At 44.2% G+C, this 19,947-nt stretch overlaps 1 protein-coding gene across 1 annotated transcript in view; it reads right to left on the bottom strand.

Moving 5' to 3' along the window:
- The window catches only part of LOC311107028 (protein cornichon homolog 3-like), a gene marked incomplete at both ends in the record, with an annotated part of 36,928 nt that extends 28,270 nt beyond the window's left edge, over window positions 1–8,658 (bottom strand). Inside the window, 2 exons of the mRNA XM_084149480.1 lie at window positions 3,372–3,440; window positions 8,581–8,658. Of these exons, the coding sequence (XP_084005606.1) occupies window positions 3,372–3,440; window positions 8,581–8,658 (147 nt within the window). The remainder of the gene's footprint in view (window positions 1–3,371; window positions 3,441–8,580) is intronic.
- Window positions 8,659–19,947: the final 11,289 nt, after the last annotated feature.

Genomic DNA, 19,947 nt, shown 5'->3' with positions numbered 1-19,947 from the left:
AATTAGCCTATCAGAAGCTTCTAATGTCATGACATCATTTTCTGGAATTTTCCAAGCTGTTTAAAGGCACAGTCAACTTAGTGTATGTAAACTTCTGACCCACTGGAATTGTGATACAGTGAATTATAAGTGAAATAATCTGTCTTTAAACAATTGTTGGAAAAATTACTTGTGTCACGCACGAAGTAGATGTCCTAACCGACTTGCCAAAACTATAGTTTGTTAACAAGAAATGTATGGAGTGGTTGAAAAACTAGTTTTAATGACTCCAATCTAAGTGTATGTAAACTTCCGACTTCAACTGTACATTCATGAACTCAATCTGCAGAGTACTTTCATGTTCTCCAAACAGATATTGCTCCCTCCCCCTGTCCTCTCACGACCCACTGCAGCACATCAGCATAAGAAACCACAACATCTATGAGAAGATACAGTAAATTAGCTCTATTTTGAGACTTTAGCACCTCATTTGGGCGAACCTGAATTTGCCTCTGACATGTTTTCCGTTCCTCTCTCAATCTTGAGGAGGAATATGAACGAGGCCATGCTAATATATTCCAGTGGCAGCCATGGAGACGCCAGATAACTGCCGACATATCAACACTTCTCATTAGCAAGCAATTAGACTGGGCTCGCTTTGAAATGTTACTCAGCAAGAATTTGCTTGACAAGCAAGTGTGCTGGGGCACTGTAAATATGATAAACAAAAGTAAACTGAGGCTCAGGCTGAGAAGGGAGAGGAGAGATGGAGAAGTCAAGGAACTGTTGAGAAAAGAAGAGGAGTGTTTGTCAGGTTAGAATGCCTTCTCTGGAGTGTGTACCTACACAGAGTACACTGAAGTACACACAGTGTAAATGGAATGGGCTAATTACTGGTTCACTTCCTGGAGGAGAGGAGAGGAGAAAGGACTATCCAGTAATAGGGAGGTTGATGTATTGTCAGTATTGTGCAGGTAGTTTGCCTCCTATTGTGACTGAGAACTTGAGATCTGAGGTCTCTGTTCTTTCTAATACCGCCGAAAAAGCCTTTATGAACCCTTTTTTTAAGGGAGTAGGGTTTAGGCAGTGAGCCAACAACCCAGATTCAGTATCCGGTCGATTACATGGGTGTCCGGTCGATTTAAGTGGTTACCTAACCTATAAAGCTTTTGTAGTTGTCCTGTGTCCAAACAAGTTAAGAAACCCAATGATTCTAGCCACGACCCAGTCTTACTGTAATCCAAACCACCAGGTCCTAATTCACCATTTGGGGAAACACTAACATAGAATTTTACTAGAGAACTAATTAAAAGGTAACCTATACAGTAGTATGAGCACATGGGAAGTATGCAATTCCATGATCAGTCTAGGGAAATAAAATCATAACACAAGTAATACCCCTCTCTCTGCATGAAAATGAAACTATGGAAACTCCTTCCCATCCCTGGCATTAATTTATTCACTGTTTTATCAGTCTGATTTTTAATGCGAGAGTAAGATGATATTATTTGCTGCGGGCCATCATAGCTGATAGAACGTTTGTTCAGAGTCGGAGAAGCAACAGATGCAATCAGCATCACAAAGGACAAGCAGGGCCCTGAGCGCTGTGGGGAATAATGTATTAAAGCATCATGAATTCTCATCAGGCTCTGCACTGGAGTGTCGTCTGAGAGTCTCAGAAGAGATAGGTAGCTAGGCACTGATCTCCTGAAAATAAACAACATTGACAGGGCTGAAATACATCTGGGCCGAGAGTGCGTCCGCATATTCTGCAAGACCCAGAGGACTTATACACTAACACATGCACATACACACACGTACACACACACACGCACACACACACTCTCTAGGAATAAACCTACTTTTTTCATTCCACTGTTCTCTGTGTTGGCACTCCTACCTATTCTAGACCCAATGATCAGAGGCCCTGTCTTTATACCTGTGCCTGTAGCCCCAGAACCATAGAGACTGGTTTGTGTGTTTGCCTCTCTCTCTGTGTGTGGTGAGAGCCCTGTGGATCCTCACTGCGGTTCCTCCAGGGTCAGCCCTGACTCCCAGAGAGCCCCCTGGGGGCGGGGAGGATGACAGTCAGCCACTAATTAGCCTGCTGCCTGGGTGTGAGGCTGAGGTGGCAGAGGTTGCAAGGGTGGCAGGGGAGCAGGGGGGTGCCCAGGGAGGAAGCCATCAATCTCCAACACTCCCCTCAGGAGCCATGGGGAGAAAGACAAGTTGTGCAGTGGACTTCACTAAAGACCTTTCTATTTTAAAGTATTTAAGTTGCACAGTGATAACGGCACTTTCTGACTTACTATTAGTCTCTCTCTCTCTGAGATCAGAGGGATTTGTATCAAGTGTAGTATCCAGATGCAGTTTATAATTACATGCAATGCAAATGCGCCAAGATCTGACAGTGTTGATGTAATTTGAGATCCTTTTCAAAGCTACGACAATGACTTTCAAGAAAAGTAACTCATAAATTTGCATTTGAAACTGCTCAGCAATCCTGTTCCATGAATACGCTGTCTCTCCATCTAACTTTTCTCTCTAGTCATCCCAAAGGACACACAGCTGTCAAAATTCAAGTACTGCGACAGTACAGTAAGTCAGAGTTACCTCTAAACTACAGTATATTGTCACAGGGACATCATACATAAACTGCTCAAATCACTTAGGGAGTCAGAGGGAATAAAGACCAAGAAACCCCAGAGGGAACACAAGGACTGGAACGATAATTGATACAGAGTATGCGTCTGAAATGGCACTACATAGCGTATTACTTTTTACCATAGCCCTATGTGAGCTCTGGTCAAAAGTAGTGCACTATATAAGGAATAGGGTGCCATTTCAGATGCAGCCAGGGTGTTGTGGCCTTGAAACCTGTGATGTGAGGTATCTACCAGTCAGTCAGTCAGTCAGTCAGTCAGTCAGTCCAAGTCCGGAGGAGGAGGTAAGGAGGAACAGAACAGCATGCAGCCAGCTGGTTCCTGTATTATTAATGTAGAGCTGCAGATGACTGAGGGAGCAGTGGGGTGGGCACCACACCTGGCTGGGGCCCCTAGCACTGATCACACATCTCTGCCAAGCCCATACACACACACGCACGCAACACAGTCACACACACGCAGACTAACACACATTTATGCAGACAGACACGCGCACCACATAATTCCCCAAAACAATCATCACACACACCCAAACTCACACTAACACGCTATAAACACGCTGTACACACACATATTCCAAAAAATACACTTGTGACATACACTAATTCACCATACTTGCCACATGCTCACGTATCCCAGACACATTCGCCACACTGAACTGAGAGCATGTTTGACAGTAATACATGAGCAACATGTGAGTGTACTACCATAGCAGAGAAACATACATACCGCATGGAGTGGATTGCCCTGATCGATGGGGACCTTAAAGTCTGCCTGCAGCTCATCAAAGGCTGTTATCTGAGAGAGAGTGAGAGCGGAAGAGAGAAATGTGTTTTAGATCTCTGTCAACATCAGTCTTTATCAGTCACACTGGCTGTGTCAGTACCTGTGTCACTGTTTGTGTCAGTGGCTGTGTCAGTGGTTGTATGGGCCGTCTGAGAAATAGCACAGCGTTCACAGCATGACCAACAGGATCAATAAGACAGACAGACAGAGCAGCAGTAGGACTCTATAGAGACAGCGGTAATTACAGTGTTATCCCTGTGGCCATACGGAGGCACAGCAGAGGCAGAGGCAGGGAGTGTACAGTATATGTTTGTGTGTGTATGTAGCTAAGTCCTCTGGGTCGTGTGTGTGTCTTTGGTGTCAGGGGATTGGCAAATATCGGTGCATAAGTGCGTGGTGGAGGGAATTTGCTGAACATAGAGAGAAGCTGGAACAACAACACGAAGCTGGGCTGGGTTATTTCCTTTGGTCCACACACACACACACACACACACAGCCATATTTCTCAGTGGTGTGATTCTGTCCTGTTCTACGGTGTGTTGATGCTCCCACAACACACAGTAGAAGGAGCATCGATGGCAGACAACATGGATGGACTGTTTGTAAACACCTGCGGCAGTGGGGTGTGATGAGAGGATGAAATATTCTGGTACGGTACATCCATACATGAGCATGGCTGGCCACGCTTGGTCCACAGACTATGGCTGACTGGCAACTAAACTGTTGTTGTCTGCTTGTTTGTGGGAGACCCTGACCCTCTTTGAACATGGCCCCTACCTTACATCACTGCCATTCTGCTTGAGGCATTCATATATAAATAATTACATTAAAAATAACACCACAAACGTGATGCGGAGAACATCAATTCCCATGCAAAAGACTACAAGTTCCGTGTTCATAATATTAAGCAGCTATGGTTACTTATTCAGGAAGATTTTAAACCGCCTGAGATGGGTTCATTTTCTCAAGGTACATTTTTCATCAACCCTGAGGAGAATACAATTAAAACGGTTTGATGACTGGGTGCAGTACAGCTCTATGACTGGAAAGGTAATCATGGACTGACAGGTCTGTTCTGGACTGCACACAGTCACTGCAGGCTGATGCTCTAAATGTGTGACGTGCCCAGTGCAACCGCTTGGAAGCCTCACAAACAGTTCCTCGGTGAGTGGAGATTGCCCATTTGGGATTGCTGCTCTTTTTGAAGTGGCAGCCGGCAGCAGTAGCAGAGCTACATGAAGGGAATGGACTTTATACTGTGTGTTTTTATTTATTTGATTGCGTTTACTGAAGCTTTCTATCCAGAACGATTTAAATGACATTGGCGCCATATGTGGGGAGGGATGGTTCCGCTTCCTCATGATTGACTGGCCTTATTAAAAATGCTCACATCTGTGTAGGCCTACAGTATATCTCCAAAGACCAGCATGGCAATGTTGTTCTTTCCCCCAGTTCAGAATAACAAAATCCCTACCTCCGTTTGCCAGGAAAATAGAATAGAATAGAATAAAACTTTACTGTCCATCCAGGATGGACATTTTCTTTGACATCACCTTACATTTAAAGGATCACATACACATACATTCTCACATCATACACGTTTAAATAGGTTTCATGATCACAACTATTTCATATTTACAGGACAATTTAACATACAGTGAAACAATATGACTGAATTTAATTGATGTCCCATTGATGGATGAATAGCCTATGAGGGATTAATGAACGTGTGGGACTATGTGCAACCAACCACCAACTGAATTAAACCCTAGCTCACTTTTATAGAGCCACTTACACTGAGTGTACAAAACATTAAGAACACCTGCTCTTTCCATGACATAGACTGACCAGGTGAATCCAGGTGAAAGCTATGATCCCTTATTGATGTCACTTGTTAAATCCACTTTAAATCAGTGTAGATGAATGTGAGGAGACAGGTTAAAGAAGGATTTTTAAACCTTGAGACAATTGAGACATGGATTGTGTATGTGTGCCATTCAGAGGGTGAATGGGCAAGACAAAAGATTTAAGTGCCTTTGAACAGGGTATGGTAGTAGGTGCCAGGCGCACCGGTTTGTGTCAAGAACTGCAACGCTGCTGGGTTTTTCACGCTCAACAGTTTCTCGTGTGTATCAAGAATGGTCCACCACCCAAAGGACATCCAGCCAACTTGACACAACTGTGGGAAGCATTGGAGTCAACATGGGCAAGCATTCCTGTGGAACGCTTTCAACACCTTGTAGAGTCAATGCCCCGACTAACTGAGGCTGATCTGAGGGCAAAAGGGGGTTTGAAATTATAAGCAATATGTCCTTCCCACGTAACACCATGCTCTGAGGCCAGTAGCATTGAGTGGAGGAGTCAGTGTGAGGGTTCGTTAGACCTGTGAATGTCCTGTACTTGCTAGAGGCACCAGCATGAGGCACACATTGAAGCAGCAGGAGGGAAACCACTAATACATATGACTCCTTCACAGTTCCCTCCTACGCTCACTAACAGCCATCCACTAACATGTCAGAAAAACGAAAACAACATATGGCCACCATGAGATCGAATGATGTTAACTTAACGTATGCCCTCTTCGCCAATGGGACTTTACACATCAGCCGTTCACATGGGCCTGTTAATGACACTCTTAATACATCACGGCAGAGCTGGGTGATATGGAGAAAAATCCATATCACGATAAATTGACTGAATTATCACAATAACAATCAATTGAACGATACGTTTATAACATTAATGTGCACCAGTTACTTTTTTACATTACCCTTAAAACTACTACTACTACTACTTTGAATGTTGTGGCTATCATTGTCCCGTTTCATTTCAAACTTCACATTCCCCTAGTTAAGGCTACTTATCGTTATTATCGATATCAGTAAAATGTCCCCGATTTATCGTCACCCAGCTCTACATTAGGGGCTCTGGTACACCGAGGGAAATCACTCAACCATTTAGTGTCTGTGCGTGCGGAGCAGTGTGGAGTTTAGGAGAACACAGTTCACCTTGTATGTTAATTAAAATACCCTCTAATCTGTTACAAGCAGTCCCAGGAGTGATGGTCTAACCGGGATTACCTGTTTGATTACTGATAATTCAATCTGGACAGAACCTTGCTAGCTAACCAGTGAGGTGTGATTTTCCTTCCACAGAATGAGTGACTTGTAGGAGCATCGATCAACCTTGAGCTAGTTTGGCATGAATTAATCAATTAGGATTAATCTACAGTGCATCCCTTACAACATGTTAAAGTAGATAGCGTCAAGGATTTCGGATTATTCAAAGAACTTGACGACTGAATGTCAGCTTTTCTTTGGCACTAACAAAAATGTTATGTGCAGTCTGGACATGGAAAGAAGCATCATCACTGAGACTGAAATTATGGTTTCTTGGACAATTCATCTCAACGAATCATATACATCAGCCAACGTAGTGTCTGATAGGGTTCTCATCAGTCAGCCCCCAGTACAGTACATGCCCTGTGAGAGATGAGGCTGCTTGTTAACAGGCAGTGATTAATGACAAGACATGTCCTGATATTCCAAACGTCCTTCCTTCTGAGTACCTTTCTCTCTGAGGGACACATTCAGTTTAAATATGAGAGCTCAGACAGAGGAATTTAGAGCATGTCAGGAGAGGAAAGAGGAGGAAATATAGGTCATGTTACACCTGACAGGTTCACTTAAAAACAAGCAGAACTATAATAAACCTGTCAAGTAGAGGGATAAGATAATGGGCAGAACAATTAGATGATAGACAGTTAATAATATTGTTCTTTACTGTAGCATGTATGGGCACATTTCACTGTCAAAGTGCATGGGAGCATGTATTGCAATCACTCAGATCGTGTCTAGATGACAGCCATGCTGTAATGTGAAAATTGCTGGTAATTTAAAAACCATTTATTTAGCTATACATGTGATAGTAGACTACATAACAGGCTATTCCCATTATGCTCACTTACTGTACAGCGAGTACTGTAGCTTTGTCTATAGCTTATGCCCATGTTTGTGAATGAGAATCAGGCTGCTAGAGATATATCCACCCTGCCACCATAAGCATTGTGGTGCCCATATGTCTCAGTTGGTTGGAACATGGTGCTTTAAGAGACCACGGTTGTGGGTCTGATTCCCACATGGCCCAGATACATTGAAATGTTTATGAGCTGTAAGTCATTTCGATAACAGTGTAATATAAACATTATGAAAATAGCTATGGGTGAGAATAATGCTCTAGGCATAAGCTGTATAACTGTAATGTGTTCTTCAATTCCTGAGTTGCAGACAGTCTCATTATAGACTAGATGGGATTTGTCCACTGCTCTGTACTCCTACATGGGCCTGACAGACAGACAGATGCCATGCCTCTTCTCCTGTAATTGCTTGGGCTCAGTAGTAAACCTGAAGCTCTTCAGTCTCAGGTCTGTTGCTATGCAAAGGCACGCCGGGGGCCAAGGGCTGTGCGACCTGACCCAAATCTGCCATCACATAAACGCCGCAGGAGGGCGCGAGGGCTTTGAGAGTAAATAATTAGATTATTAAAATATTGTATTGTAATGTGTTCTTATCGGAGTTTCTGTATTGAAGTAATTTGAACAAAGACAATAACGCACAGAAACAAATGTGAGGGAGGGAATTCGTCTCAGTGGGTCCGAACAGCGTGTCCAACCTCTCTAACAGATTTCCCCCAAATTCCAGAGCGGTGTTTAATGCCCGAGTCAAGCCAATTATTGTAAAACCTTTTGATAAAACTATAGTTAACAAAATATGCAATAACAAAATAAAATCCATCATGTAGTAGAATGAAGTGAAAAATGCAAGCCAAGAATTCTGTGTTGGGCTGAACGTTTGAGATCTAGGTGCACACCTGTCAATTTTGTGATGATTTTTTCCCCCTGCCCGTTAGAGCTGGTGGGGTTTACAAAGGAAGGTTGGGCATTGAAACTGCACCTTTCGAAACATAAATAAATGTATTAATTACCTTGCGCAAGGCACTGGGGAAGTGAGCAGGTAAATACATACGTTATTAGCCTATGCACCATTACGCAATATTGTCCATAACCATTCAAAATCTCAAAAAAGGCTGTTTTTGTATTTTTTAAAACTCATAACACCAATAATAATTATATAGTAATAAAAACTCCACTTACATGCCATATCGCAAAGAAGATCAGGGAAGCACAGAGGACCAGCGACAGCATATAGCAGAAGGCAGCGAAAGTGAACATAATTGAATACCACGAGGAATATCTCCCAAAAGAGGACTCGGGTCAATCATAAAAATAAAATGATTATGCTGCCATGGCTAACCGAAGTGATAATGACACCATCACTTTGCCCTGAATGTTGCAACAAATTGTTGCAGAACGTCTCCTACGAAACGCGCGTCTGCGGTTTCACTTTGAAGTCCAAACGTGTTGACGCTAAATGATTTAATTGAAAATTAGACCAGTGGACTCGACATGGTGAAAACGGACAGACATTTCAATGCAGAGATTGTTACACAATAGCAAAGAATATACATCGTAAGTCCAAGCGATGTCTTGAAATTGATATCAAGAGATCCAAATTATGCGCAAAAACATCCAGTATTGGAATACTGCTTTGGACAGGTAAATGTTTTCCATACAGCGACTGAAGAGAATCTGGTCGGCTACTATGTGATGGTATTAAAATAGTAGCTCCCCAACAATCCTGGCACTAGGCATAATAAACAGCGTCTTCAAACCACAGTTAACCTATAGCTCCACCACACCGAAGGCGCAGAGTCTGGCGCCCCAACAGGTGGATTTAAAGGGCCAGCGTTCAAGCCGTAGGGTTTATCTACTGTATCTTCCCAATTCCCATTCAAAAGCACATGCTTTTTAGGCTTCATTTAGTTTTTTGCAACTATAGGCTACTCTAGGCTATATGGTTGTCATGTGAATAGTAGACGGAGCATCCCAAATAAGACATATATTCACATAGACAGGGTTTAAAAATCAAAGAACGCCTTAAACGAATCCCCAGATTATTTAAATTTTGAGTGTGGTTTGGATGAATATATTGTGATAGAGTTACAAATTGTGATTGACTCTGCCAAAGCCTTGGCCATTTTACAGGGAACCATTATGAGGAAGTCAAGATATAGGTCTTGACTATAAAAAACGTTTAATAGCCTACCACTATTATACACTATATATACAAAAGTATGTGGACACCCCTTCACATTAGTGGATTCGGCTATTTCAGCCACTCCCGTTGCTGACAGGTGTATAAAATCGAGCACACATCCATGCAATCTCCATAGACAAACATTTGCAGTAGAATGGGCTTACTGAAGAGCTCAGTGACTTTCAACGTGGCACCGTCACAGGATGCCACCTTTCCAACAAGTCAGTTCGTCAAATTTCTGCCCTGCTGGAGCTACCCCCGTCAACTGTAAGTGCTGTTATTGTGAAGTGGAAACGTCTAGGAGCAACAATGGCTCAGCCGCAAAGTGGTAGGCCACACAAGCTCACAGAACGGGACTGCCGAGTGCTGAAGCACGAAGCGCGTAAAAATCGCCTGTCGTCGGTTGCAACACTACCGAGTTCCAAACTGCCTCTGGAAGCAACTTCAGCACAAGAACTGTTCATCGGGAGCTTCATGAAATGGGTTTCCATGGCCAAGCAAACGCACACAAGCCTAAGATCACCATGCGCAATGCCAAGCGTTGGCTGGAGTGGTGTAAAGCTCGCCGCCATTGAACTCTGGAGCAGTGAAAATGCATTCTCTGGAGTGATGAATCACGCTTCACCATCTGTCTGACGGACAAATCTGGGATTGGCGGATGCCAGTAGAACGCTACCTGCCCGAATGCATAGTGGCAACTGTAAAGTTTGGTGTAGGAGGAATAATGGTCTAGGGTTGTTTTTCATGGTTCAGGCTAGGCCCCTTAGTTCCAGTGAAGGGAAATCTTAACGCTACAGCATACATGACATCCTAGACGATTCTGTGCTTCCAACTTTGTAGCAACAGTTTGGGGAAGGCCCTTTCCTGTTTCAGAATGACAATGTCCCCATGCACAAAGCAAGGTCCATACAGAAATGGTTTGTCAAGATCAGTATGGAAGAACTTGACTGGCCTGCACAGAACCCTGACCTCAACCCAATCGAACACCTTTGGGATGAATTAGAATGCCGACTGCGAGCCTAATTGCCCAACATCAGTTCCTGACCTCACTAATGCTTGTGTGGCTGAATGGAAGCAAGTCCCCGCAGCAATGTTCCAACATCTAGAGGCCTAGTAATTTGTCTTTTGGCGCCATCTAGTGATTACTGTCTGAACATACAAACAATAGCGGTACTAATGTTGAGACCATAGAATTAGGAATTAAAATACTACTAGTAAAAAACTGGTAATAGTGATCTCTATGGTTGTGACAGATAATGACACCATAATGACGACAAAAAATACAATTATGACGTTTTTAATTAGTACAAAATGAAGCCGTTATAAACCCTTTAAAATACCAACATAGATGCTTCACAAATATTTAGCAAATTCATACTAAAAGCTGTTATGACAGGTCCTACATCTGACACTTACCAACGTGGCATAGGCCTAACCCTTCCATGCTTTGCACAAGTAACCGTTTGAAAAACGATGTCGCGGTACTTCTAAATTGCACTGCGGCCACCATGGCATTTCTCTTTTAAAAAATCAGAATTTCACTGTGTCCTGCTACTGCTGACTATCAGGTAGTGAGGCAGACTGTTGCTGAGTGAGTGAATGAGTGAGTGGTGGGGAGGGAGGGAGAGGCTCGGAGTGTGTGTGTGTTGACACAGTCATTGGTGTTGAAAGACGCCTCAGCAGGCAGTCATCACAAATGATGTGAGAACAACAATTTAATTAACTAGCATTAGCTAGCTACATACTTCTCCCTCATAATTATTGTTTGCCTCGTTCGTTGTATCCTGACCACCCCCAGTCCTACCAATCATTACTAGAGCCAACACAGCAAGGGAGAGAAACTGAGAAATAATCATCCAACAGTTTCAGAGAGAGGGAAAGATGTGCTTTCTCTCTGGGTAGCCTATGTAGCCAGAATTCGAAATTAAGGGCGCACGGTCGCTGTAGATATAATTACAGTGACCTATTTCAAAAACAACTTGTTTACCTCTAATAATTTGATATCAATGAGATGGGCACATGTTACAGATAATCTAACGTATACATATGTGCAAAATGACCAAGTGGAGACCTGGATGGCAAGACAAATCAACGTAACATCAGTGGCATGTATTCATGGATGCAAAGGGAAGCCGAGCTTCCCCAAAAAATTGACCAAGAAAAAAAGAAGGAAAAAAAAGTTAAATAATGTATCTGTTGTCTCTCTGTGTTTTCCTAATTTCCCTTCAATTCGCAAGAGGCTGAATGTATCTCACCGGAGAAAGCATCAGAGCGAACGAAACAGCGCCCCTCTGTCTCAGTATGTGTAGGCCATCTATCATGCTGTCTGGTCAAAAAGAGTATGACATTGTTGCCGCCCGCAGCATTGAATGCAAGGGAAGCCAGCGAGCATTTAACTTAAAATAATAGCCAATCAGCGTTGAGCTAAACTGAGTGAGCTCAACTGTGATTGGTCCTGGCGCACCCAAAAGACTAAGCATAGGTGACTTGATGATGTTGAAATTGTGCTGGAATAGTGGAGGCAGCTCCTGTTTTCTTTGCGACTTGCGGTAACTCTCTGTGGTTCTAAATCAATTGTTGTTTAGTAGTCCGAAAATGTCGCAAACATTAACTTGCTTAACCATGCTGTAGGTCATGTAACTGTTTGTTACATGCTGTCAAGTCTCCTCCCGTTGCTCCCCTCCGGCGCTCTGATTCGCCGGTCTACTGAGACAGGTGCGTCTGAGCGCACCACATCGGCAACACAGGAATGGAAACGCAACACACCCAAATCACCTCCAGCGCACCTGCACCTCATCATATCATCACCACCACTATATAGCCCTGGACTGTTCAGTCATTGTTGTTTGTAATTGTTAGCATTGTGTCGTTTACGCGTGTCTTTTCTGTCTTGGTTTCCCCAGTGATTTTACCCACGCAACGCTACAGCGTAACATATTTATGTAAGAAATAGTCTGATATCAAACTCTTGGTTCAGACCTTTAGGAGACATTGTGGACAAACGGTGAATCCAATGCAATTCTCTTCTCAGTAATAGATTATCAGTATCTCCCCCCCTTCTTGGAGGCTTAACATGTTCGACACCAATGGATCTCAGAGCTGATGTTGTGACGATTTTTTTGTGTGATCTTTCTTGTTGAATTTTTGGCTCAGTTGACAGCCCCATTTATCTATTTCAGTAGTAGGCTACTCTTATTAGCCCTTTAAATCACTGTGAATGACCTAGGTCCTATGAGTAGAACCATGTTGGCATAACAAAACATTTTTTAAAAAACCTTTCGGATGGTTCATCTTCAGTTTGGGACGATTCTGATACAGTGATGAAAAAAGTTAGTCTCGAACCCTGTAGCCTATGTAGCAACTTAGCTAGCTAACATTGGCCAGAAAGTTGAATTCAGAGGAGAGAGAGAGCAGCGCCTGTGCAGAGAGGAACCGATTAACTACATTACTGACTATCAAATTATAATAGTAGTGATTGATTGATTTATAGTAGAATGAAACAGAATGAAACTCTTGATGTACTGGAATCATGATGGATCTCCTCTCTTTCCTTTCCATCTTGCTTTACCAGCTATAAATATGCTGAAACTTTGAATGCAGCAGTGCCAATTTATACCACTGGAGGTTCTCATACACAAGTGAAAAGCAGGGTTGTAATAGGCAAAATGAGAGCAAAATCCAAGGAAAACCCCAAATCCAATGTGCCAAAGACTATTAGGTAGATTTTCCTCTTTATCTACAATGTGAAACCCATACTGATGGTTAAGAGCCTATCAGATAGTGTTTTGTTTGGCTATAGAGCTGTCAATACACTATGAAATGGTGAATAAATGTGTCAAAGACCATTTGTGGTGATTTTCATGTTTATCTCCAATGGGAAACACATACTGATGGTTAAAGGGCCAGTCAGATGTTGTTACTGTTTGCTATAGAGGTGTCAATAAGGGCTGGACGATAGAGCTGGGAAAAACATTTTGCCCGAGCTGCAGACGGCCATATTGGTCCCCTAATACAAGACTATTAAAGGCCCAGTGCACTACATTTGTGAACAAATATTAGTATAAGAAAATACACATTTTTTATTATTATTGTTCTTCTAATTCAGATTTTTCAGCGGGTGCTGCAGCACCTCAGCACCCCTACTTCCCGCGGCTATGCCACTAGCAGCATTTTAGCCACAGACTGTTATTCTAGCTGTCTAGTCTGTGAGCATAAAATGAGCATAAAAAACATTTATATAAGGAATTGGCAACTTGTTCTTATTTTGAGAAATAAGGTAGGCCACTTAATTTCAACATCTGAACAAAGTGGACAGGCTAGCATGCTGTTCAAACAGTTGGACGGACAGAAGGGTGTGTTCATAACAATGTAACTGTTCTACCTTGTTAGCTAGCGAATAGAATAACAATTACTGAATAAATGAACATGCACAATGTAATCATGAACGTCAACGTGTGTCAAATACGTACGTTGAAAACATTCTATGTTACCAGTTGCACAGCTATTTTTAGTTAACATGCCCAAATAATAATTCATAGTTGAATGAACATGTGAGACAAGTTGAGCAAATACATCATTTTAAATTGACTGAATTTTTGCCAAAGTTTTCTCAAGTTGGAGCTAAGTTTGGGCCAAAAATGTTGCGCATTCATGTAACACTTTGACCGATAAGTTGAGTAAACAACTATGGAACCAGTTACTTAATAATAATCACACTACTTGACCAAAAGTATGTGGACAGCTGCTCTTCGAACATCTCATTCCAAAATTATGGGCATTAATATGGAGTTGGTCCCCCATTTGCTGCTGTAACAGCCACCACTCTTCTGGGAAGGCTTTCCACTAGATGTTGGGACATTGCTGCGAGGACTTGCTTCCATTTATAACCTTAAGAACAAGTCTAGGGCCAGCTTTGTTGTTTTCGTCCTACTGATTAAGGTCTGGATTTGTAAGAGAGACTGACTACTGGCAATTTGAAGGTCAGAAAGTAATTTTAGTGACAGGGACATTCATAATCGTCCTAAATGGGTAAATGCTAGCATGCTAGTAGATACCCATAGACTTCCAGGCATTGCGCTAACGCTCATTAGCATTGGCTCGTGAAACTACCTCTAACTTCCTTCATACTGGGTACAGAGACATAAAAATGGTATCCACAAGTTAATCTGACTCCTGAAGTATCCCTTTAATACAAACACTATCTGATAGACACTTTCTATCAGCATGTGTTTCCCTTCAGATAAAATTAAAATCACCCAATATGGTCTTTGACACATTTATCAACCCTATAGTGAGCTGTTTAATTATATTTCAACATTTCATAAGATTTTGACACCTCTATAGCCAACAGAAACACTATCTGATAGGCTTTTAACCATCAGTATGGGTTTCAAATTGTAGATAAAGAGGAAAATTGACCCAAACAGTCTTTGGCCCATTGGATTTGGGTTGTTGCTCTCATTTAGTCTATTAAAACCCTGTATGAGAACCTCTCGTGGTATAAATTGGTACTGCTCCATTCGAAGTTACAGCATATTTATAGCCGATAAATCTATGATTTATAGTCTTGTTTAGTAATCTGAAATTAGATCATGCAAACCTTATAGAATATGTACAATTACCATCTCATTATACATTTTGAACTTTATGATCATAAAGTCATAATAACATCAAACACAATACTGTATTGATGTAAAATAATTTCTCACATAAAATAGTTTGACTGTTTATCAATATGATTCAAGAAAAACTATATGATGGTTTATCAATAAGAATACATTTTTTTATCAAGCTATTCACTAATAATGCTAGTGATACAACAAAGTTATTGATTTAATTAAAATAGTGAAATTGTTTCTCAGTAAGCCTTTGAAATACAAAGAAGTGGACAATGTTCAATGTTGTTCAAGAGGACAATGTTCAATGTTGTTCAATGTATATTAAATCAAGCAAGAATGTATTTCCAACTTTGACAGAAAGAACAGGGATAAAGCCTGATTTCAGATCTCCAGCAGGCACTGCTGAAATCAATATTTGGACAGAGTCTCTAGGGGAACATTCCTTGACAAGGTAACACAGGCTGACATGACAGCGGCACTGCCTATTGTCTTCAACAACTGTTTTAGACGAAACGCACTGAACTTGATCTAGATGTGGCGCAGTGGTCTAAGGCACTGCATCGCAGTGCTAACTGTGCCACTAGAGATCCTGGTTCAAATCCAGGCTCTGTCGCAGCCGGCCGTGACCGGGAGACTCATGGGAGGCGCACAATTGGCCCAGCGTCGTCTAGGGTAGGGTAGGGAATGGCCGGCAGGGATGTAGCTCAGTTGATAGAGCATGGCGTTTGCAACGCCAGGGTTGTGGGTTCGATTCCCACGGGGGGCCAGTATAAAAAATAAATAAATATGTAATCACTAACTGTAAGTCGCTCTGGATAAGAGTGTCTGCTAAATGACTAAAATGTAAATGTAGATAACACAACTTACCGCTACCACATAGGGCCAAAGTAGCCAGATAAGCTTCCCAGCATGTGCTCTGGTTCTGTTGGCGCCTCGGACAAGCTCGGACCCCACAGCGAACACTGTTTAAATGGAGGAGAGTGTCACACCCTGGCTCTGGGACTCATTATGTTGAGCCAGGGTGTGTTCATTCTATGTGTGTATTTCTATGTTGGTAATTATGTTGTGTTTAATTCTATGTTTGCCTGAGTGACTCCCAATCAGAGGCAACGAGTGTCAGCTGTTGGCTGGTTGTCTCTGATTGGGAGCCATATTTAAACTGTATGTTTTTCCCTTTGGGTTTGTGGGTTTTTGTTCCGTGTTCGGTCATTGATACCGTGGACGTCACGAGTCGTTTCTTGTTTTGTATTCATGTTTAAACTTTAACTAATTAAAGTATGTTTGTTCATCACGCTGCGCCTTGGTCTACTCCTTACCTCGATCGTGACAGAAAAACCCACCATGCAACGACCAAGCAGCGTGTCCAGGGGCAGCCCTTGGGCTGGACATGGGAGGAAGCGCCGGGAAAGGCCCTGGTGAAAGAGGAGCAGCGTGTCCAGGAGCAGGCAGCCTGGACATGGGAGGAGATATTGGACGGTAAAGGGTCCTGGACTTGGGGGGAAATCCTGGCCGGGATGGATCGCCGGCCATGGAGTGAGACAGTGGAGAGGCGACGGAGAGAGGAGCAACGGCGTGATCAGGGTCGTCGTCGGACGGTTGGGAGGCAACCCCAGAAAATGTTTAGGGGGGGGCACACGGCATGGACGACGGGGCTGACGGAGGCAAAAAAGGGGCGGATCCAGAAAGCCACCAGGCCAGGGGTACACCGCCCTGTACGTCCTGTGCGCATGCCTCACACAGAGTGTGTGAGGGTAGGCATTCAGCCAGGACGGGTTGTGGCCGCTCTTCACTCCAGGCCTCCTATCCGTCTCCACAGCCCGGTTCGGCCTGTCCCTGCTCCACGCACCAAGCCTACGGTGTGCGTCGCCAGCCCAGCCCGGCCTGTCCCTGCTTCACGCACCAAGCCTACGGTGTGCGTCGACAGCCCAGCCCGGCCTGTCCCTGCTCCACGCACCAAGCCTACGGTGTGCGTCGCCAGCCCAGTCCGGCCTGTCCCTGCTCCACGCACCAAGCCTACGGTGTGCGTCGCCAGCCCAGCCCGGCCTGTCCCTGCTCCACGCACCAAACCTACGGTGCGCGTCGCCAGCCCGGCCCGGCTTGTTCCTGCCACTCGCACCAAGTATACGGTGCGCGTCGCCAGCCCGGCCCGGCCTGTTCCTGCCACTCGCACCAAGTCTACGGTGCGCGTCGCCAGCCCGGCCCGGCTTGTTCCTGCCACTCGCACCAAGTATACGGTGCGCATCGCCAGCCCGGCCCGGCCTGTTCCTGCCACTCGCACCAAGTCTACGGTGCGCGTCGCCAGCCCGGCCCGGCTTGTTCCTGCCACTCGCACCAAGTATACGGTGCGCGTCGCCAGCCCGGCCCGGCCTGTTCCTGCCACTCGCACCAAGTATACGGTGCGCGTCGCCAGCCCGGCCCGGCCTGTTCCTGCCACTCGCACTAAGCCAGGGGTGCGAGAAGTCAGCCTGGTAAGGCCCGTTCCTCCTCCACGCACCAAGCCAGGGGTGCGAGTCGTCAGCCTGGTAAGGCCCGTCCCTCCTCCACGCACCAAGCCAGGGGTGCGAGTCGTCAGCCTGGTAAGGCCCGTTCCTCCTCTATGCACCAAGCCAGGGGTGCGCGTCGTCAGCCTGGTAAGGCCCGTTCCTCCTCCACGCACCAAGCCAGGGGTGCGCGTCGTCAGTCCAGCACAACCCGTGCCTGGGTCACCGGTGCCTGGTAAGGTACCGGTTAACTGCTCCACTATGGAGCTGAAGCTAACCGCTCCTGCTAAGTCCAGTCCTGCTCCTGCCGGCGGGGCCAGACTGGACCAGGGGCGCTATGGGGGGTGTATTGGAGGGTGGTGGTCAAGGCCGGAGCCAGAACCGCCGCCGAGGAGGTATGCCCGCCCAGCCCTCCCCTGTTTTGTTCAATTGAGGCCCGGTCGCAGTCCGCGCCTTTAGGGGGGGGTACTGTCACACCCTGGCTCTGGGACTCATTATGTTGTTCCGTGTTCGGTCATTGATACCATGGACGTCACGAGTCGTTTCTTGTTTTGTATTCATGTTTAAACTTTAACTAATTAAAGTATGTTTGTTCATCACGCTGCGCCTTGGTCTACTCCTTACCTCGATCGTGACAGAGAGAAAGAGTACAGATTGTACATTTGGCACACAGAGCCAGTGGCGATTTTAGCATGTACATCTTGGTGGGGCAAACAAAACAAAAATAATTGGGATGCATCAATCAATCAAATGTATTTATAAAGGCCTTTTTACATCAGCAGATGTCACAAAGTGCTATACAGAAACCCAGCCTAAAACCCCAAACAGCAAGCAATGCAGGTGTAGAAGCACGGTGGCTAGGAAAAACCCCCTAGAAAGGCAGAAACCTAGGAAAAAACCTAGAGAGGAACCAGGCTCTGAGGGGTGGCCAGTCCCCTTCTGGTTGTGCCGGGTGGAGATTATAACAGTACATGGCCATTAAGGCCAGATTTTTCTCCAAGATGTTCAAACCTTCATAGATGACCAGCAGGGTCAAATAAGTGGTTGTAAAGGTTGCAACAGGTCAGTACATCAGGAGTAAATGTCACTTGGCTTTTCATAGCTGGGCATTTAGAGGTTGAAATAGCAAGTGCGGTAGAGAGAGAGAGTTGAAAACAGTAGGTCTGGGACAAGGTAGCACATCCGGTGAACAGGTCAGGGTTCCATAGCCGCATGCAGAAGAGTGGAAACCGGGAGGGGAGGGAGAGAATTAGAGGGAGCATACTTAAATTCATTTTTACATTTTAGTCATTTAGCAGACGCACTATAACGGTGACAAACAGTGCCCAAAAACTGTTAGGGCCTAAAGCTGTCCCAACAGCAGAGTCCCAACAGCAGTCCCAACACCTTACCACTGCTACACCTGGCTATCAGCAGAGCCTTGTCTGGCAGAGAAACAGTTCATTCAGCCTCTTTTACTGCCTTTAAAAAAACCATCACTGATAAGGCTGACTTGCTTAAACAAATGTGGTTTCTACTGACAATTGAGATGTACAAACTAAGGCATATGGGGACGACAAGTGGATAAGAGGCAATTAGTAATTTCGATTAAGACATTAATGAGCGAGCTAGGACAGACATAGTCAATATAACTATTTGTTCAGCACTTTCGAAATGTTCAGAACATGGGCCGTTCTTACTGTATTCTCCCTGTACACCAAGTCAGAACTGTAGGATAAATAAAGGGAGCATATAAGCAGACAATGAAAGCTCTTACAATATTCGATGATGACATTTCTTTAAAACAGCTTATAGGCTACATGTGCACCACCAAGTTAGAACAGTAGGCAAAATTAGAAGGGGAAAATAGACCAAATTATTAGGGTGAGGCACATGTGCTACTTACAGCTTACTACACAACATACACTTAGTATTACTTTCTTAGCTATAGCATACATATCTCCCTGCCATATTACATAATTAATGCAGCAGCATACAATACATTTTTGGACTCACCTTGTTGTGCTGTGCTCACTTGAACAGGAAGGTGGCGCGGCTGTCCTTCGCGGGCAAATTTAGTCATCAAATTTAGTCAAAGTCTGTCATTCTCTGGATTTATTGTGCTTTCAAGACAACTGGGAACTTGGAAAAAAAAACAAGGTTAAATCATGATGTCGTCAGTGATCTTCAAGTCGTAGCTCTAGAAAGAGGCCCGAGTTCCCGACTTACAATTCCGAGTTGGATGACCGTTCACAACGTATTTTCCCAGGTCAGAGCTCGTTTTATC

The sequence above is a fragment of the Coregonus lavaretus genome (genome assembly GCF_964263955.1).
Source record: "Coregonus lavaretus genome assembly, chromosome: 31".
Classification (NCBI taxonomy): domain Eukaryota; kingdom Metazoa; phylum Chordata; class Actinopteri; order Salmoniformes; family Salmonidae; genus Coregonus; species Coregonus lavaretus.
Note: the sequence above shows the minus strand (reverse complement) of the source record. Positions and strands in the feature narration are given on the sequence as shown.